Source organism: Manacus candei, unplaced genomic scaffold (assembly GCF_025592945.1).
Source record: "Manacus candei isolate 608988 ecotype Guabito, Panama unplaced genomic scaffold, ASM2559294v1 h1tg000047l, whole genome shotgun sequence".
Taxonomy (NCBI): domain Eukaryota; kingdom Metazoa; phylum Chordata; class Aves; order Passeriformes; family Pipridae; genus Manacus; species Manacus candei.
Window position 1 is genome coordinate 4,071,526 of NW_026138095.1, and position 20,812 is coordinate 4,092,337.

General features: G+C 43.8%; 2 protein-coding genes across 10 annotated transcripts in view; both read left to right on the forward strand.

Annotated features, from left to right (window-relative positions):
• Positions 1 to 6,260: 6,260 nt before the first annotated feature.
• Positions 6,261 to 15,588, forward strand: UTP6 (UTP6 small subunit processome component). Its single transcript, XM_051797937.1, has 19 exons — positions 6,261 to 6,446; positions 6,538 to 6,622; positions 7,423 to 7,464; positions 7,552 to 7,644; positions 7,784 to 7,831; positions 8,053 to 8,116; positions 8,562 to 8,680; positions 9,144 to 9,221; positions 9,655 to 9,736; positions 10,120 to 10,201; positions 10,847 to 11,028; positions 11,559 to 11,638; positions 12,359 to 12,436; positions 12,602 to 12,781; positions 13,467 to 13,547; positions 14,249 to 14,358; positions 14,442 to 14,508; positions 14,796 to 14,868; positions 15,303 to 15,588. The coding sequence occupies exons 1-19, from the start codon at positions 6,355 to 6,357 to the stop codon at positions 15,458 to 15,460; spliced, it is 1,794 nt and encodes a 597-aa protein (XP_051653897.1). The 5' UTR covers positions 6,261 to 6,354; the 3' UTR covers positions 15,461 to 15,588.
• A 1,228-nt stretch (positions 15,589 to 16,816) lies between these two features.
• COPRS (coordinator of PRMT5 and differentiation stimulator) overlaps positions 16,817 to 20,812 on the forward strand; it is a 138,437-nt gene continuing 134,441 nt past the window's right edge. For 3 of the 9 annotated variants that reach the window (XR_007906342.1, XR_007906343.1, XM_051797952.1), the window contains exons 1-3: positions 16,817 to 16,948; positions 17,934 to 18,021; positions 18,556 to 18,804. Coding sequence is in view for 7 of the 9 variants with exons in the window: in XM_051797952.1 (XP_051653912.1) it covers positions 16,937 to 16,948; positions 17,934 to 18,021; positions 18,556 to 18,804 (349 nt within the window). In the remaining 2 variants the exon portion in view is untranslated. The other 6 variants (XM_051797955.1, XM_051797959.1, XM_051797953.1 and 3 more) reach the window with 6 other exon arrangements.

A 20,812-nucleotide genomic window follows, 5' to 3' on the forward strand; every position in this document is an offset into this window, starting at 1 on the left:
TAGGACATCTCCTAAGATGATTAAACTGTAAGGCTAGAAATGGACTAAATACACAGAAAAAAACCCCAAGTCAAATCTTGAAGTTTAAATATTTAATACATTGAAACAGAACAGGAATCCTGCTTGTTCATGCTGCAATTTCAGAGATGCAGCATGTGTGGTACTTCCTGCAAAACTATCAGAAAACTATCAAAAATTCAAAAAATCCTTCTAAGTGAACTTCAGGAGTTTGTGCTCTTGCAAGTGAATCCCGGAAACTGTGGAAGATATGGCAACTGAAAAACTCCTGATGCAAACTTAATGATTAAACTCAGAAAAGCAGAGATCAAAGAGGAACTGCTGGGGAGATGTGAGAATTCAGTCAGTTACAGATGTAAATAGAAGTTTCTCAACAAAAGGTCTGTTGACAGTGCAAGAATGAAATCTTCAATCACTCAAAACGAGAAATATGGGAGGATCAAAGAGCATGTCAATAGATAGTAAAACAAAACCTCAAGTGAATTAGTTACCTAATTAATTTCAGCTTTAAGTAAGGGATAAGTTTTAACAGGGACCAATTCTTTCTTTTGTGGCTTAACTAAGTATAGATTAATAAAGTGAGAATTGGGAATTTTATCATCAGCACTTACTTAAAGGATAAGATCAGGGCAGAAACTGTTTTCCCAGTGTTTCCCAGTCAGCACAGACATATACAATTCACACAGCAGAGCTTATCTAAGTGTTTCATATGAAAGTTAACGTTATCTGGGGTTTCATATGCCAGGGGTTGCTTCAGAAGGCTTTTACAAGAGTTTATCTTGTGTTTGGAATGCTGCTTGGGAGGATGTGATTCTGCACACTGTGACCTGAATTATCCATACTCCAGAAGTAGTTTTACTGGTTGTTGCCATGACTGAGGTCGCTTTTCCCACACTAAACACATCTCCACAGAAGGAGGTGAGAAACAGCAGGAGGCAAACTGTGACCAATCCTAATCCCGGTTTTTGGAAGGAGAAATAAATCCATATGTGGCTTACTTCATGCTCTTTGTCATGGCAGTGTAATTGATGCTGGTGCCAACATCTCTGTGTTTAAAAAATACAAAGCTTTGCTCTGAGGAAGTTCTGTCTTTACCTGCCTTGTTCCTTATGACATAGTTGGGTCACCCAAGGCCATGCCACCATTTCACCTCCCCTTCAAACCCAGACAGCTTAGTGAGGTAAATTAAGATTACTATGACTCTGCTCTCCAGACCTCTGGCAACAATCCTAAGCACAAGTGTACAGGCAAGAAATAACATTAAATTAAAGATAATTAAGCAATACATTTCATGGTGCTGACAATTTGGGAGTATGTAGGGCAGATGACTGATACAGTTTTAAACTGTTGAAATGTGACTGGCATTCCTCTGGGTTATGAATTGGCCACTAGGACACGATGAGTGACTGGTTGTAACTGCCCTGCTGCACTTACACAGCCTGTCAAGTGCTCACCAACCAGCCAAATGACAAAATCAAATTAAAAGGCTCATAGCCACTACTGTACAAGCCCCTGGAGACCCTGAATAAACAGATGGATCTTGTGCTGAGGACCAGATGTGAACTGGCAAGGAAACAATTCCAGAGGCATCATTCCCCTTCGCTGCAAATTCCCCCTGTAGAGATGTTCAGATCTTGGGGTGATGGAGAAGAAACAGGATGCTCAAAATGAGTAGGAGGAAAAGTCTGATTCAGAAAAATTCAAGCTCAGAGCCAATGCAGGAGTAAAGGTCTTGCCTTTGTAAAGAGATGATATGTAAGATTAAATGATCAGATAATAGTTCTGATAAGGCATTACATGGAAATGTTTATGTTTGTTGTGGGTTTTTTTAACCACTAATAGTTGAAAAAGAGGTGAGTGAATGAAATTCCAGGAGGGATTCAGATCTAATGCTGCAGGGTAAGTGCCTGCAAGCTGCAAAAGTAAAGCAATGCATTGACAAAGACAAGCATTTTCTATCAGAATGGAAAAAAATAACATGTCCAGGACATGGACCAGGGTTAATGATGGTATGGAACAGTCCAACTGATCGACTGCATGGTCTTAAATCTGAATTTTTGGAGGCTCAAGTGGAATTGCAGTGATGAAACCACTATTTATGCAGATTGACTGCTGGTTTTGGCAGAGGTGAAACCAAATCATCACAGAAATTGTTATAATTACAAAACTAGGGAGGTTAGCGTAGTCCAAGGTTTGGGTTAGTGTATTTTTGGGAGTAAATTCCAAACTGCTTTATTAACAGATGTGCTCATATATTTTCAAACCAAAGTCCCACATGCCCAGTAAATGCTTCGAGGGCTTTGTTAAAAATGTGTCCTGAAGGGATGAACCACTGGCTCAGCTGAAGTCAGTGGAAGCTTCCCAATTATTTTCATGAGGTCAGAACATCACTTTCATTGTTTAAAAGGCATCTTCATAAAGTGCATTATGACAATTATATACAAGTTAATTGTAAAATATTGTACATCTGAAGGAGTCTTCTAAAAAGCTGTAATTGTTTATGCACTCAGGTAGTAAAATGGTAGAAATAAATAAGATACATCTCAATCAATTTGTAATTTAAATATTTGCCTTATGCACGTTAACCATCGTGCATTTAAACACAGACAAGACTTAAATCAAAACCACTGTGATTAATTCCTACTTCACAACGTACCCACTCCTTGCAGACATAATCTATAAATATTAAGCTGTGACAGCTTGCCAGAACTTCTCCTGCAAGGACCTGCTGCTGGAGTTTTTCTAAAGAGCCTTCATAAAAGCAGCAAACTGCGTGACCCTACAGGTGCCAGCTGCAGCAGTTGTTTCCCCAGCTCTCCCAATAAGATTTGTTGAAACTCTCTGTATCACAACGTCTTTATCGGTAATGGATCCCTCCCTTAATTTGCACTGATGCATTCGGAATGTCAGCTTCCAAAACAAGGCACATGGGAGGCATTTAAAGTAGATTTTATGAAAGGGAAATGAACAAAGAGCACGTCAGGTTCCATTTTGATTTGCATGACAAACCCAGCCCGCAGTGTTCTGGTGGGTCGGGCTGGGCTCGCCTGCCACTCACGGCGTTTGTCACTTTGCTATGAGCACTTCTGACAGTCCGTTATGTTAATTGTTCTAAGGATTGTTTTCCTGGGGGAAGAAAGGGAAAGGCATTTTTAGTTTTGTTCTCCTTCCATCTACAGGAAAGGAGGGGTATCTGAAGGAACGGAAAATGTTTGCAAGCGGGTTTTGATCTATTTTTTTTGGTAAATAATCCTGCGAGGTCATCAGCAAAGTTTGGGATTTTAAATCTTATTGTTACTCGCTCTGTGTGTTTTTGAGTGGGAAGTACTAGGCCCCTAAACTAGAAACTTGGGGAGTCTATTGTTGTGGTGCACACCACTCTTTGATCCTTTGAGTCCCACAGTGATGGGTCCTGCAGAGTGGTTTGTGCTGTGCCTATGTGCTGCTGTGGGATGATATTGTGGTGCTTTGACAAGCGCTAGCAAGAAATTTAATGCCCTCTGAGGGCTTGTGGGACACCCATTGTTCTTGGTATGTGGGGAACTCCCATGTGTCAGACCTGTTGGGGGATCTGTGCATGGACTGAATTCGGGAGGCACAATTCAAGGTGGAGGTTGCTGTGGCCCCTGAGGGTGCACACACTTCTCTACCACCTAAAACAGTCAGGGATTGTTTGGTGGTGGGTTTTGAGTTTCAGAGTTCCTGACTGACTGCAGGTTGATCACAGAAGAAGATTTTCAGACTGGCAGAATGAGCAACCATAAAGTTTCAGAAGGCTGTTGTTTATGTTGGTGTCTCTCTTCCACAGTTGCTGCTGATTTTCAGCCCAAGCAGAGCTGAGTGAGGAGAGCAAGAAGATAGAAGTAGAATTTTCCAGAGGTTTACAGGTAATGACTGACATTTACCTTTTAAGTTCTGAACTCCTACACTACATGTGGTGTTCTCATTTACATGTTGTGATCTAAGTGCACCATGACAGATTGGCTCTAAATACAGAATGCATTTATAGTATAAAATCATGCCATCAGATGCAGAGATACTCAAATGAAGTTAATCCAGTGTAGTAATTCCAATCACATTCTTGCTCAGTGATTCAGTGTGCTAATGCTGCTTTTCCTCCCCAGTGTTGTCCTCCTTAAGGGGTGTTTTATTGAACTCTTTGGATCTGTACAAGAATCAGTTTGAGCTGGTGCATCTCAAAATGTCATCCCCAGTATAATTAATAACTTACTGTTGATTATGAATAACATTCTTTCACCAACACTTTGAGCAGGATTGTTGTGCTGATTTACTGAAAGCTGAACTCCATGGGAGGTGAACTCACTGAAATGTAGGTCCCAAGAGCCTGAAGGCTTTGGCTCACTGGTGGGGGTGGCTGTGCTGGGACAGCTGTGCTGACCCTGCTCTGACCCAGAGCCTTTGGCAGCTGAGTAGGACAAGGGAGTCTCCAGGGGGGACAGTCTCCATCAGGAACTTGTTCTTGTGGGGTAAGAGGTCCCTTGGCACGAGACAGCTGCAGTGCAGAGCTGCCTCAGCCACCAAGCCCCGAATGCAGCACCAGTCTGTAGTTCTTGGCCTTGTGACTGGATGGTGCTTCTCCATTTCCTGGTAGCTTTTCTGTTTGGTCACTTCTTGGAAAATCATGTCACTATTTCCTGTCAGAAAGAAAAGTTGCTGAACCTCTCCCACTAAGGATTAATTTGGTTTTGTTTTTTTTTTAATTGGTGCCCAATATTGAGAAAAACCACCACAAGTCCAAGTCACAGCAGGTGAAAAAAAACTACCACTGTTCTTGACAGTTCTCGCAAAGTGCTTTGTCTTATGTGTGTTTTTAACAAAGTCACTTGCTCAAGTTCTTGCTCTGTACTTGGCAACACCTGTTAAACATTTTGACTGTAATAAAAAGGAAAAATTACCCCCAGGTTTTTTTGGCTATTATATATGAAAAATGCTGTACCAGAAACCCTCTTGCCCTTAGTCCTTGTATGTGGTTTTTCAGAGACAAGCTCCTGCCTTTCCTCCGGGAGGGAGCGATGGCTGAGACAGGGCAGAGGTTTGGAGGTGGGGCTGGTTCCATCTCTGACCAGCTCAGTGCCAGCAGTGACAACTCAATGCACAAGCAGCAGGTACTGTGGATAATATGCATTTAAAGCAACTCTCAATAAATTGTCTCCCATCTCACTTTTTTTCATTTCCCGGGGTGTTCCTCATTTAAGAAACTGAAATTTCCTGTTGCCTGTGTTTTTTTTTTTTTAAATTTTCTCAGAATCATAGACTCATAGAAAGGCTTGGTTTGGAAGGGACCTTAAAGCTCATCTCATTCCAACCCCTGCCATGGGCAGAGGCACGTTCCACTATCCCAGGTTGCTCCAAGCCCCATCCAACCTGGCCTTGGGCACTTCCAGGGATGGGGCAGCCACAGCTTCTCTGGGCAATCTGTGCCAGGGCCTCACCACCCTCCCAATCAAGAATTTTTTCCTAAAAATTTGAAAGGTGGAAAGAAGGAAGGTGCCATGTGGGAGGGGAAGAGCCATTTGTCCTGGAGGAATCCCAGCACAGTTTCTTCTCACAGGAGAGAAGCTCCAGACCCCTCATCATCTTTATGACCTCTGATGGACCCTCTCCAGTAGCTCCTCAGCTTTCTTGTACCGAGGAGCCCAGAACTGGACCCAGCACTCCAGATGTGGCCTCATCAGGGCCGAGCAGAGGGGGAGCATCACCTCCCTCAACCTGCTGGCCACACTCCTCCCTCACCGGATTCCAGCTTGAGCCCTCACCGGGGCGCTTGTGCTTTGTCTCTGCACGTCCCAGGCTTGGCTTTGCCATTCCTCCTCCTGTGGGAGCTGGGCTTGTTTAGTCTGGAGAAGAGAAGACTGAGAGGGGATCTCATCAATGCATATAAATATCTCCAAGTCAGGTGTCAGAGGATGGTGCCAGACTCTTTTCCGTGGTGCCCATCAACAGGACGAGGAACAATGACCATAAAGAAGTCTCACCTCAGCGTGAAGACAAACTTCTTTCGATGGAGGGTGGCAGAGCCCTGGAACAGCTGCCTAGGGCGAGCGTGGACTCTCCCTCTCTGGAGACATTCCAAACTCACCTGCTGCAGGCGACCCTGCCCTGGCAGGGGGATTGGACTGCGTGATCTCCAGAAGTCGCTCCCACCGAAGGATTCTCTAACTCTGTCTCCGGTGCTGCGCGGCCCCTCCAGCCGGGCAGGGGGCGGCAGAGCGGCCGCGGGGCGGGGCGGGCGGAAGCGGCGGCGCCTGGGGCCGGGCCGGGTCTGTGTGGGGTCTGTGTGGGGTCTGTGTGGGGACTGTCCGGAGCGCCGCGGCCATGGCGGAGCGCATCGAGCAGCGGCTGGAGGACCGGGTGCCGGAGCTGGAGCAGCTGGAGCGGGTCGGGCTGTTCACTCGCGCCGAGATCCGGTGAGCGGGGCCGGGGCCGGGCGGGCGCACGTGGCGAGGGGCGCTCCCATCGCTCCCATCGCTCCCATCGCTCATGTCCCGATCCCCGCAGGGCCGTCCTGAGGAAAGCCTCGGCTCTGGAGTACAAAATACAGCGGAGAGCGCTGCGGAAGGAGGATTTCATTAATTACATCCAGGTAGGCTTTACCGCGCAGCAGAGCGGGCCGTCCCTCGCTGCAGATCCAGCTCCGAACTGAGTGGTTCTGTCGTGCCCTCGGTGCCCTCACCTCGCCTGGTCTCTGCTGTTCCCTGAGGGCGGCTTGTGGGCAGCAGAGCAGGAAGCATAGCCAGGACTTGGTGCCTGAGGTTGGGATGAGGCGTCTCTCCCTTGTGACCTTCTCCTGTGGTTTCTTGTCTCTCCAGGGATGTGGAGCCCCCAGTTCCCTGATACGCTGTGCAAATTGTAGTTAAGTGGAATTAATAAGTTGGAGATTAGGAAAAAGCTCCTAAAAGGGTGGTTGGGCACTGACCAGGCTGCCCAGGGCAGTGGTGACAGCCCCAAGGCTGCCCGAGCTCCAGGAGGGTCTGGACGATGCTCTCAGGGACAGGGTGGGATTGTTGGGGTGTCCTGGGCAGCGCCAGGAGTTGGACTTCGATGATTCTTGTGGGTCTCTTCCAACTCCGGATATTTTACGGTGCTAATTTTTTTGTGGCTAAACAAACTTCTAATTACAAGTTTGGCTTGTGCATCACAATTCTAGGAATATGGGTTGCCAACAGCTCAAGTCTGAAATGTCACATGCAGTAGAAATCTTTAATATTCATTTCATCCAGTCTTAGAAATACCCAGTCAAAAAATTATTGCTTAGGTTTTCCTGTTTGTATTTTTTATTGTCCCACTGTCCATCAGCTCTAACAAACTTTATCTGGATTTTTTTTCCTTGCTGTTGGATGTCTCTTCATTTGGTTTTAAATGTTATTTTTCTTTCCATTCTAGTATGAAATTAATCTACTGGAACTGATCAAGAAAAGACGAGCAGTAAGTCTGTCAGTTATTAGGAGTGCAAAATACTTTATGCAAAATACATTTTCTACTGCAATAAAATTGATGTTTTTTTCCTCCCAGCGCATTGGATACTCGTTTAAGAAGGAGGAAATCGAGCACTCTATTCTGCACCGAGTGCACAGCCTGTTCAACAGAGCTACAGGAAAATGGAAAGTAAGTTTATTTGAGTTTCTGTTGGGTTTTTTTTCTTCATGCCAGGTTGCTGTACCAATGGTGTGTTGTTTGCTTGTCAATGTACAAGTGATTTTGTACCTTGTGAAGTTGATTCTCTTCCTCTTTTCATTTCCAACAGGATGATGTCCAGCTCTGGCTTTCACATGTTGCATTTTGCAAGCAGTGGGTGAGTTTTCAAATGCTTGATCTTACCTGAGCTGAGATAGTGGATTGGTGTTTATTCAGGCATCTGGAACTTGAATTCAAGATAGGGGTACAAACTTTACTGCCACATGCTGTAATACTGAAATCATTTTGATAATATTGTTGGATCTGCCTGGGATTTTCACTGAAGTGTGTGTTCCATTCAGTACCAGAGTGGGTAAAACAAAACTGCTTCTTTTACAGAATGCAAAACATCAACTCAGTAAGGTGTTTTCTACCATGCTGGCCATTCATTCCAATAAACCAGGTAAGTAAAACAGTGGTGAGTGTTGCATAAATACCTCAGTGTCGATTGTGTGGTGTTGGTTAAAGTTCTTGTAGATCTCAGTTCAAGCTATTGGGGTGAAGGTCCCACTGTCTTTTCTTTGCCTTGCTGCTGCTTCAGAGAGATGGGCTCTAACAGGGCTGTGCTGAGAAAGGTGATGGGAAGTAGGTCTGAATGACCATTTCCCAGTCAGACTGGGGACTAAGTAGGTACATCAGAGGTGGGAGATGCTGAATGCTCAAGACCTGCTTTCTGGCTTTGGAAGACATCATTAGCTCTGTAGCTAAACCAGATTAAACTCCCTGGATCTGCCTAGCTGCTTAGATCTGTCCTTCAGCTTGGTTTTACATGGGAGATAATCAGTTTTGTTCCAATGCTGAGCTCATTCTGAGAGATTAAATTCACGAATTTGGATCACCTTTTGCAGCACTGTGGATTATGGCAGCAAAGTGGGAAATGGAGACACGACTCTCATCAGAAAGTGCCAGGCACTTGTTCCTTCGTGCTTTGCGCTTCCATCCAGAGTGCCCAAAACTTTATCAAGAGGTGAGATCCTGGTTTTCTTCTACAACCAGCAGAGCAAATCAGTTCAGCATATTTCTCAGGAAAAAAACCTTGCTTCCCCCTCAGCAGGAAAATGTCAAAAATATTAAAAAAAAACCATCCCAAAATTCCATTCTAAGGTGCTGTTAAACCCTGCTTGGACATATTTCTCAGGGTTAGTCTGGCATCCCCAGCCTTTGTTGGAGAAGTTGCTTTTCTTTGAGGGCAAGTTGAGGTTTAAATAATGACTAAGAAATGATCATTGCTACATGTGGGAAATGTCTGGATAAATACTAGGGCATATAGTTATGTGCACAAGCTTTTAAAAACCAAGGCTCTTGGACGTGGGTGGGATGTGGGAAGGCCCTGATTTGTAGCTCCTCAGAGCTTGTTTTACCTCATTTGTAGACTTAGATTTTTATGACTTAACCCCCACAGCCACTTCACTGTGTTGTCACTCTTGCAGTATTTCAGGATGGAGCTGATGCACGCTGAGAAACAGAGGAAGGAGAAGAAAGAATTTGAAAAAGCAAAGATGGACTTGGTAGGTCAGCTGAAGTTCCTTAGGAGAGATTGTCTGCTTGTGTATCACCCATCTGAGTGCACAGTTTCACGGGGTCTGGATTAATGGTTTGTTTGACAACTGCTTAGAGAAAGTTTTTGTTCATGTGCTGTGCCTATGGGAGCTCTTCAAGTGTTTGCTGATGCTCAGCTCAAATACTTCATACACTGAGTTTTGCTTGCAATTGTAAAATCTTTTTATTACGTTCCCCAGTCTGAAAATTAATAGTAATTTCTGGAAAGGAGTAGTTAAACTTACTGTCTTTCATTTCTTTATAGTTGACTTGTGCAAATTACATAAAAATAGACTTAGATGAAGGAAAACATTGATATCTTCTGATTTTTTTTTCCCTGTTGGCAAAAATGATAGCTGAGAAAGGAAAATAGTTTTTTCAATGATATTTTTGATATTGCAGGGGGAATTCAATTACTCTGAAGAGATTCTCAATGGGGAAATGGCTCGAATAGTCTACAGGGATGCAACTCAGAAAATTAAAGGTGATTTAATATTTCTTGGACTTATTCAATAAGAAAATTGTCATCTTTAACCCAGCTCTGCAGTAGGTAATACTGACAGACTTAGCTCCAATGCACACAACTAAGATACCTTTTCAAATACACCATTTCTTCAGTAGAACCTGCATAATGCCAGAGAAAAAACTAATGGTTCTGATTTCATGTCTTTCCTGCAGGCTGACACCTCTTCCAGCACAGCAGCTTTTGGGCTGAAGTGACAGTGCTGGGCTTCCAGTCTCAAAACTTGATTGTTTAAAAAAAAAAAGCAACAAACCAAAAATGCAAAGTGTGCAACTGATGTGATATACTGAGGAATTCTTTAACAAATACTCTGTTTGATAGGGTTTTTGTCTCTTGAAATGTAGGTGTTGAGTTCCAGCTGGCTGTGCTCTCCATTGCAAAGCTCTTTGACTTCACCCAAGATTTGCAAAAAGAAATCCTTGAAAAGTGAGTTGTGGCTTTGTGTTGTGTTTTTATTTTGTTCTAGTTTAGGTTTTAAGAACCATGTTCTCATAACTTCTCTAATTTATAGTGGGTTGACAGGACTTTAAGCACTAAAGGCTGTTTCCTGTAGGGAATGAACATTAAGGAATTAGTGTTCTGGTGAGGCAAGTGTGTTCTTTAGAAAAGGATGCTCGTATCTAACTTCAGGAAGGGCTTTAAAAAGCTGCTCAGAAAAATTTAGATATAAAGTAGTTGTCACTGAATAATTACTGCACTTAGTTTCTGTAAATTCACTGCAGGAACTGTGGGTTTTCCTCGTGTACTTTTGTGGCATTTTTGCATCTTTTATTTCTTTAGCTGTTCCTCTCGAAAGAAAGATTTCTCTTGACAGTTTCCTGCCTGGTTCATGTTATTTCTGGAGAATATCCATATTAAATATTGAAAAAAAAAGCGCTAATATTTTGTCTTTCTCTTGTGGAAAGTAAATATTTTTTCCTCTGGCATTTGGTTACTTAGCAAGTAAGTGTATATATATACTTACATAATATAACAACCAAACAAATACCACAGCTTATATAACAACCCTTCTAAACATACCCGGGGCTGCAGGACGGTGGCTGTGGGCTGTTACAGACATGCTGTGTTCAGTTTGCAGGCCAATTATGCTGATGATCCCCTGACCTGGGACTACATGGCCCGTCGTGAGCTGGATTTGGGGTCCCTGAAGGCCCCAGGACACCCCACAAAGCAGAGCAAAGTGGCAGAAATGGCCCAGAGGGAGGAACGGTGCTGTGCAGTCTTTGATGAGGCTGTGGGAGCTCTGCCAACAGGTGAACTGCCCTGCCTGCCTTTAACAACTGTTCCTGGTGCTTGAGAGTCTTGAAGGTGATGGCAGGCTCTGCCATACCTGAGAGAAGGAGAGCAGTTTTTACAAGGTGCCTTTTGGGCATCTATTTTATGTGTTATTTGGGTTATTTTCCAAAGCATTTATGCTCTCGAAGGAGCTGCTTAACTGGAAATGTGAGTATATTGCTGCTTAGCTGTGAGTCAGCAATGGTTTGGAGTAGCCAGAGTGGATATCCAACTCCCAACATCTGGCACTGTCCTTACTTTGAACATTCCTTGTGAAGCCTCAGCTGAACCAAGAGCTGGATGCTCTTTACAAAGATTTATTGTCTGCAGCTTGCACTGGGAAGCCATTTTAAAATGTTAATGTTATAAATCTAGGGCCTCTTTTATAATACAACATTTTAAAACAAAGTTGGCATTAACAGTGTGCTTGGATTCTTTGTATTTCTTAAATATTTGTGCTTACTCTTGTGATTCTGTAAAGTGTGATACTATGCCTTGGCTTCTACAGAGAACATGTGGAAGTGCTACATCACTTTTTGCTTAGAGAGATACAACAGGAAAACCAACAGTGAAGAATTAAAGCAAAAGGTAAAAGCTTATTAGGAAATCATACAAACAAATCATCCCTGTCGTTATTGACTTCTGTAATCCAGAAGCAAGACAAGAAGCAAGTATATTTTGACATTTTATCAGAAATATCTACCTGTGGCCATCACTAAGAATCATTTAGTCTCCATCTGGGGGGATCACTTTTACTGTCAGGCTCTCAGATGGCCTGGCTGAACATGAATAACCTGGGCATAAACCAGCCTTGTCAGTTCAGTGATCTCTTTGGATGAGAGCTAAGACTGCAAACTTGTTAATCATAGAATGGTTTGGGTTGGAGGGGACCTTAAATGTTCACTGACAGTCCTTCAAACCTGTGCTTATTTGAAGAAAAGGATGAATTAAAATGACTTGCAAATAAGTCTGAGCAAAGTTTGGTGCTGGCACGTGGGCAGTTCAGTTGTGCATCTGTGCTTGGGTAGGACTCTGAATTAACTACCTAGCCTGTGCAGTTTGGTTCCCTTGTAGTAGAGCACAAGAACACTGCAGTGTTGTTCTTTGCTCCTGAAGGAAGAGAAGTAATTCAAATGCTCAATTTCCCCTTTATCTTGGAATGTCTGTGGGTACCTAAAGCATTAGATATGTAATGTATAATTAGATATTCAGTGACATGTTGGTAGACAATCCACTGGGCTTCTAGAAATGATGGAATCTGATATATACAGGAATAATGCTTGGGTTTTTTCTCTCTGTTGGTTCTAGAGGCTGGAGAGGACACTGAGTGTGTTCAACAAAGCCCATGAGTCTAATTTGCTGCCAGAAGCTCTCTATAAGCAGTGGGTAAGAGCTGACACACAGAACAGACTGGGGGGCTTTCCTGCCTTGGTTGTGTGCCTGTCTTTGCATTCTGAGTAGACACTGATGGGCAGTTCGGTTCAAAGCCTTGCTTTTTAACAAGGTGTTCCAAGTCTCCTGTGGTGATGAGCTGTATCTGCTGGCTTTCAGCTTCAGCTGTTGCTGGAGTCCAACCTCTCTGAGAAGGCTGTGGAGGTGGCAGAAGCTGCAACCAGGCGCTTCAGCCTGTCCGTGGGCACGTGGCAGATGAGGCTGCAGGTGCTGATCCAGCTGAAGAGGGAAGATGTGATGCAGTGTTTTGAAGAAGCCCTTAAACACGTGAAATCCCAGGTCTGTGCTGGTTTATGGACTTACATGACACGGGCCAGAAACCTCTGATGCTTGGTTGCTTGGGTTTTTTTTACCTTTACAAGGCATTCAAAGTCCCTAACAATTTTTAAGGTCAGATATATGAACTCAAAATTTCACATGCACATCACGTTGCCAAGTATTAGGGAACTGTAAATTCACTTCAAAGTCACAGGTTTAAAGTCTGAATGCTCACAGGTGACATTTTGCATGCTCTCCTAGCAGTGAGCTGGTATTCTTTGTGTCTTAGTTGAAAAATGTGCTTCCTTTTATTTGCTGTCCTGGCACATTGTGTCATTTCAAGCCTTGAGTTAGATGTTTGTTCTCTTACTGTTCCATTTCAAACCCTGGGCACAAGGAGTGAGGAGATGGAACAGGAAGGTGACTATTTCTTTACTTCTTATTCTTGGAAGTTACCTTTGTACAGCAGTGCTCAGTGGTGCAGAACAACTTGTCTCATCCCTGGCAATGCAACTGTCCAGCTAAGAAGTATTGGGAAGGAAATGAGAAGTGATTTCAGGGTGCAGCCCAAAGTTGTCTTTCCAAGAGCTGTGCCTAAAGGACATTTTTACAGCAGCTAATACAGAACCTGGAGGATGTGTTGCTGTCTGTGTCTGTAAATCAGTCACTGTATTTTAGGCATTTGATGTATCTGCTCCCCCTGTAGGGCACTTTGGCATTGTGGACCCTCTGGGTGGAATGGAGCGAAGGAGCAAACAGCAAGGAGGACACAGAAGCTCTCTACCAGGTACTGGGCTAATCAAAATCTACTTTTATGTCTGTGTAAATAAATGGGAACAATGTCTGTGAATGGAGCATGTAACAAATGCTTTATACAGCAGTTCTGTCATGGATGTGTTGATATCAAAGAATTTCAAGCAAAACTGTGTGTGTTATCAAAAATCAGTTGGACACAGGCTTATAGGCACAAATGTCATTCCAATTCTTCTGAAACAGATGTTTGTAAGCACAACCAGTGATGTACTCTTACTTTGTGGTCTAGAATTTTTTGCTCTGTTTCAGACACCTGTCTGAACACGGAAGAGGGAATTTTACAATCTGTGTGAAAACATCAGTCTTGTTATAGAAAACTCAAGATCAGAACTGGGACTTTAATCTCACTATAAATTTCCTCAATATCTTAGGGCAAAACATTTCCTCTTTGCCTGGCATGTTGGGTAGTGGGTTTTTTCCCCCTTTTACAATATAAAACACATATTTCAGATGGAAGCTTGAATTCAGCTGTTTGTAGAGCATTGGGAAAGCCTCTGCATGAAGGGTGTTAAGGAAATGCCAGTTGCCAGCTGTGTGGATTATTGGAGGAGAAATGTACTTTAGACTTAGGAGATCTGCTTTATTTCAGATGCCTGATGAGGGCATGCCTTTTAATTGTAGGTATGTGGTGGTTTTATTTTTTGTTTTGTGTTTTTCTTCCCTTTAAACTTGCAGAGATCCTTACGTGCCACAACTCCTGCTGAATCTGTGACTATGAAAGAAATGTATCTCGACTGGACTTACAGAAGTGGTGGTTATAAGAAAGTTAAAAAAGTCTTTACCAGGTAACAAGTAAAGCCTTCAAACCAGATTGTTCTAGGGTGTATGTTAAAAGACTTGAAGTCTAAAGTTACTTGTTTTATTTCAGCCTGTGTGAAAATCGTCCCTTTTCACTTGACTTCTTCAGGAAGATGATCCAAATAGAAAAGGAGCAAGTAAGTTGTTGAATATCCAATTAGTGCCTTGTATTTGTAAAATACACTTCTAACTTTGGATCTAAATAGGAAACAGAATGGTGTTGTCAGTCTGTGATCAGTTCATGTTTGTCTTCACGAGTTGATTCCCAGGATGTGATACAAACCCAGTTCCATGGTAACTAATCTTGGGCAGTGTGTGTGTGTGCATGTAATTGCCATGACTCTCTTCCTTTGTAAGAATCTAATCAAGCTGCAGATTCACCTCTGTACAAAATAAATGGCCTTTTAATACCTTCCTTTGTTAGGAATCCTGCAAAATGCTTCATCTGAGAGAATACTATGAACGTGCCTTGAGGGAGTTTGGTTCAACAGATACTGGTAAGGGGATTCTATTATTTATTTATTCATTCATTCATTCATTCAGTGCTGCCTCTTATTTCCATCCATTTCAAAAGGTAGCTGCTTGTTTTGCCCTTGTGCTTGCTGTCATGCAGGGCAGAGCTTATTTCTTCTGTGCTATTAAGTGTAGGACACTGCAGTGACCCTCTGCTGTCAGCCCAGGGTCATGGGCACTGCCATGGCTTCAGCACCACTGGGAGCAAATCAGGTTTTGACACTGGCATTGTTGCATTATTTCCCAGCTGGGAATAGAACCCAGGGTTTTGCTCCTCAAGGTGCAGGACACTGTAGTTTCATGAAATAAGCCTTATTGCATTAACATCAAAGACACTTAAAAGGAGTTTCTAGTTAGGTTTGTTTGTTAAGTAATATCCAGTTAAAATATAACCAGAACTTCCATTTTTCTTTCAAAGATCTCTGGCTGGATTATGTCAAGGAGGAGCTCAGTCATCCCCAAGGCAAACCAGAAAACTGTGGGAGCATTCACTGGCGAGCTATGAAGATGCTGCAGGGAGACCTGGTGGAAGATTTTATTTCCAAATACACTTTATTGCAAACTGGACATTTATGAAAAACTATAATATTACACATTACTGTTGTAATGTGACAGTGCATTTTTTTAACTTCTTTGTACAGAGGTAAATATGCTCCTGGATCTTATTAAAGTTTATCTTCTTTACATTCTGTGTGACAAAAAAGAATCATCTGTTCCATTTCAGTTGTTTCTAGTGTTGCTTTTGCCAGGGGCAGGTTCAAGTGCGCAGTTAGAGAAAGCAAAAGCAGCTCTGAGGGTGTTCTCATTGAGACTTCTGAGAGCAAATTCTTCATCCTGCCTAAACATTCAGACAGTTATAATTCATCAGCTTTTACACTCTGGAAAGCGAATATTACAGCATGTAAATGCAAAAAACCCCAAACCAAACCCCACAGAAACTACTATACCTGTGGGTGATCTCTGTATTTTACCAAGTTGAATAATTAAAAGTGGAACACTTTTCATTAGGTAATCAGAAATCAGTACAAATACAGTATTTATTGTATCCCAGCCTCAAAGTCATCTGTAATCCTCACAGCAAAAACAGAAGCAGCTTCTGCAGTCCCCTTGCATTGGTGTTTGCATCCTGAGAGTGACTGAAAGGTAGAGGGGAGCTGAGGTCTGTTAGCACTGTCCCTGAGGTGAGAGCAGAAGGTTCTGATCTACACTTCAACTTTCTGTCCACAGTGCCTGAAAAACAGGTACTGGCTTTTTGAAACGGTGTTGGCTGTTTATAGAGCCATATTTTCCCATGTCAAACCCAATAAATCAGCATAAATTCTATTCTTGGATCAGTAGGGAAACATAAGGAAAGTAGAGGAACATACAGCAATAGTTCCTTCATGTAATTTCCCAGTGACTGAAGGGTGGCATAATGACAATACAGGGAAATACTTCTTCAAGATTTTTCACTCAAATAGAAGCTGCAGCTTTCTCAAGCAACGAATTCCATTAACTTTTGACTAGCTGGAAAAGTTTGGAGCAGCAGCTTGTTAAGATTGCTCCTTCTGTGGCCAGATCTGAAGCACATCCTGCTTTGTCTTTCTCAGGATTTTAGCCAGGCCATCCCCTATGTCCCCACTAGTTCCCTGCCATCTCATGTCTGACCTTGAGATTTCCTTACTGATAATCACACCCTCTCTGCCCCTTACTCCGTTACTCCTGAATCACTTCTTGCTCCTTCAGTTGCACAACTAAAAGCTTTTAAGTGCAAAAGGTTTTAAGCTTTTTTGTTTTAAGTCCAGCAAAGCTGGTAACTCCACCATTTCGGAAAGTGGGCCCCTTTTCTTCACCTGTTCTGGTTCCTCACAGAATTTTGCCATTCATGGCAGTTCCTGCAGCACCTCCCAGGGATACACATTCCCTGAAAGCTCATTTGCCTGACACCTGCCACAGCTGCTCAGCCCAGGTGCTTCCCATCTCCTCATGCTTTATCTGAGCATGCTGCCAGTGCCAGAGGGAATCAGTTTGTTGCAGAGCTTGGGGAGGTACTGAGACTTCATTTCCAGCTTCATGAGCATAAAGGTATTTTCTCCCAGCTCTTAGGTCTGTTATTTCTGGACGCAGTCTCCACTCCGTGGTGGTGTGGGGTCGCGGACTGGACTGGACTGGATGCCCTCAGGGGCTGGAGCGGGAGCAGCGGCCCCCTCAGTTCCAGCCTCCCGCCCTGAGCCGCACCCGGTTTCTCGGGCACAGCCGCGGGGCCCGCCGGGCCGGCGGTGCCCTGAAGGCCGGGCGGGGCCGGGCAGTGACGGGCGGTTCGAGGTGCCCTGAGGGCCGGGCGGGGCCGGGCAGTTGGAGGTACCCTGAGGGCCGGGCAGTGACGGGCGGTTCGAGGTGCCCTCAGGCGGCCCAAGGTGCCCTCAGACACGGGCGGCTCGGCCGGTGCGGGGGTCCCGAGGAGCTGGGCGGGCAGCGGGGCCGCCCTGAGGGCTCGGCCGGAGCCCGCGCTCTGCCTCTGACCGCCGGCCGGCTGCAGGCCCGGCTGCCCGCACCCACCGCCGCCGCCTCCCCGTGGGGTGGGAGTGCGGGCAGAACTCGCCGTTCCCCGCTCCGTGGGCACCATCAGCGCGGCCGAGGGTTTCCTGCGGCTCTCCCGCCCCTCAGCGCTGCTGGAGCGGCCGGTCTGCTCCTGCCCCTCGGCCTGTGGTGGAGTCACTCTTTGGTGTTTATATTTGTTGCACTCCTCGTACCTTCATTACCACCGTTCTCAAACGGGTGCATTTTGCGTCAGTTTTGGGGCCCCTTCCCCGAGAGGTGGCAGCAGGATTGCGGGGTGAGGGAGGAGATGGGCTGTGCTGTGCTGCTGATGCCAGGGGGGACTGATGGCAGCAGCAGGACGAGCCATCCCTCGGCAGATTTGCCTTCTCAAGTGAAAGCCTGTTTGGTTTTAAACCTCTGATTCATCAAGGGAACAAATGGATGGGCTCTAAGGCGCAGAAACACTCGCTGAGCTGTGTTGAAGCAGTCAATGAAAGCTGCTAAGGAATTCTTTAAAACTCTCTTGTAGGTGATGGCCGGTGCTGTTGACGCCACAAACTGTGAGGAGAAACAGCTTCCTAATAAGAGAGAAACTATGACATGGAAGCCCAGAAAAGGTAGGACAAAACAAAGCACATGGTGAGTAACAAAACTTAAGCTCTGCTTGAGAAATTTACTTAAAATCTTTAGGTGAAGGGTGGGAAATGCTCTTGAGTTACTGCACTAAATTACTTCAGGTAGATATTTGTGTATGCCTAGGTGCAAGAGTAATTAATCAAAATGACTGTTTTTAAACCAGAACTGTGGTTTTTCAGCATACTTATGTTTTTAAAAAACACCTACAGGTGAATGTGGTGAAACAAGAACTGCTGGGTCCTTTGCCCTAGTTAGAGATATTTTCCAACAAGAGTGTGTGGAAAATCCTGAGTTGGGCTAGTGGTGTGATGCAAGGCTGTGTTCACTGTTCCCAAGCATCTGTAATGTGAAGCAGCTCTGCAGTGATACTACATATGTAGGAAGGTGCATATATTATAATTAGATTAGCAGTCACAAAGTGTGTTTGTGTACCTATCTGAATTATTGTGTGCTGAGCATTTAATATTCCTGTTTAATTTCTGAGTGTATCTCTTGACGCTTTCTGTTGGGTTCAGAATGTTTGCTGGACAGCATTTCAAACGTTCCTGATAGCAAGTCTGAGGAAAGTGAAGCCTCTGATGCCTCTCACAGTGAAGGGGATGACAGTGTCTCTCCTGATGACTGGTACAACGTGCATTTTTACCTGGATGAGGGGGATGATGAAGTCTTCAGTGTACCTGACTCTCCAAAGCTGCAAAGTGCTTCTGAGCATGAGGTGGAGGACTGGGATAAAGAATTGGAGGAGTCTGCATATGGTCCTTATGGTGAGTACATGTTTACTTGTGCTTCATTTGAATTTTGGATAGTGGGTGGTTGGAGGTCAGTGCTTTGCAGGAGAATGTGTTTCAGTAACTCCATGTTCTCTTTTGGGAAGCAATTTCTTGTTTTGTTGACCTCGTGGATATGTAACAATTCTGCACAATGTTGTTGTCAAGCACAGGATTTAAAGGTGGTGTTGTGAAGTTCATATGAAACTCTTGCTTGAGCAGTCAAATTCTTAGGGAGTGGCATGGGAAGGAGGGGAATTCTATGTGTGTATTGACTTTCTGGGGAGAAGCAAGTTCTTAGTGGTGTATCTTTGTTATTCTGAAGCAGAAGATAAGGGTAAATGGCGTGCAGGAATGTAGCTTTTTTGGTGTAAAAGTTCTTCCTTTCCTCCAAGAAAATTCAAGATTGTACTCTATAATGTCCCTCTAGAGCATGGAGTTCTTTGGAAGTGCTCAGTCTCTCAGTAGGGTTTGTTGCTTTGGCTGTAGGGTTGGCTTGGTTTTCTTTGCTTTTTTGATTGTTGTTTTTTGGTGGAAGTTTTTGTTTGTTTGTTTGTTTGACTTTCTTGTTTGGTTTCTTGAAGCTTGATCCTCTGAAGTGGTTGTGCCTGTGATCAGTCCCACGGGCAAACGTGGCAGTGCACAGAAGTGGGTTTAGCAACATCTTTAGAGTTGAATTAATCCTTCAGTTTGTGACTTGTTTTTATGTTGAACCAAGAGTCTGAACCTTGCACTGGCCAGGCTGGCTGTTAGTGTAGAACAGGTGGATGGAGTTTAGCCAGTGGCTGATGACCTGCTGTGTCTTTGATGAAAACAGTATATTTGCATTTTCTTCTCATTAATGTGTATCTTTTTGTAATTAATACACTTTTCTTTGCTTAGGAAATGTGAATTATCTGTTTATTTTGATTCCATGAATGGCTGTTGTATTCAAGTACCAAGTTTGATTACAGAAGAAAGTGGGAAAGTTTTTGTAGCCTTTCCATAAAACCGTTCTGATTTTAAAATGGAAACACAATACTGGTTTTTCACAGTGGGTAATTTGAGGAAAAAGACTGTTTCCTTTTTGGATGTTTTCCCTCTCTTCCATTTTGGGCTTTCCTTTAATCCCCCATCTGCTCAAATTTATGGTATGTTTTGAATTTTTTACTGGAACTGTCACAAGTTCTTTTTTTTTTTTTTTTTTACTTATTTAACTCACTCATCCCACCTGTAGCTTATGCTTTTTAAATCCTCCCAAACTGAGCCAGCTGTGATTATGGGATTCAGGTAGTGAGTACAAGTGTCTCAGTTGTTAACTGCTACCAAATAAAAGAAGGTGCTTGGTTGGTCATTTTATGGCTTTTTAAAATGTTTCTTTAAGCACTTGCTGTGGTGGCTTGTTTAGCAGTGCTGCTGGAGGGCTGACAAGTGGAATACTGTGTTGGGTCCTCTGCTCCCCATACTCTGGGCTTTTCCTTTGCTCAGTCCTCTTAGTATCTGCTGCCTAGAAATCTTTTTCCCTTCTGTTAAAACACTTTTTGCCCAATTTTTGTGCCAACTTAGTTAAAAACAGTCCTACTAGGTTTAATTCTGGCCTAGTGGTAATGTTGTTCAGGGAGAGCTTTTACAGGACCCCACCCTCCCTTTCTGTCCAGTGACCCAGTTCTTAAAGGCTTTGGAGGGCTCCTCATCGGGATGGGGATATGGAGACAGCAGGAAGGGGAAGGGCAAATAAAAGTAAGAGTTTCATGAGCCTTTTATTCCCAGGGAAAATGTGAAAGAACTGCCTGCATTGTATGAGCTGCTGTCAGATGGGCTGAATCCAGGTGTATCATTGAGCTTTCTGGAAAACTCTTTTGTCTGTGTGGCAGGAACCTTCCTTCAAATGAAGACATTGCCACATTCAGCCTCTGTTTGCCTCTTTATTTAGGTCTAATTAATCAGTGCTGGCAGATGAAGTTGAAACAGAATTGAAAGATTCTGTAGGCCTGCATAAGAACCTGCTAGACTATACCACTACTTT

Bases quoted from the DNA above. Each gene is read 5' to 3' on its own strand.
- UTP6 (XM_051797937.1), top strand. From the start codon at position 6,355: ATGGCGGAGCGCATCGAGCAGCGGCTGGAGGACCGGGTGCCGGAGCTG. The intron at 7,645-7,783 runs GTAAGTTTATTT...CATTTCCAACAG, and splicing joins GAGCTACAGGAAAATGGAAA to GATGATGTCCAGCTCTGGCT. The intron at 9,737-10,119 runs GTGATTTAATAT...CTTGAAATGTAG, and splicing joins TGCAACTCAGAAAATTAAAG to GTGTTGAGTTCCAGCTGGCT.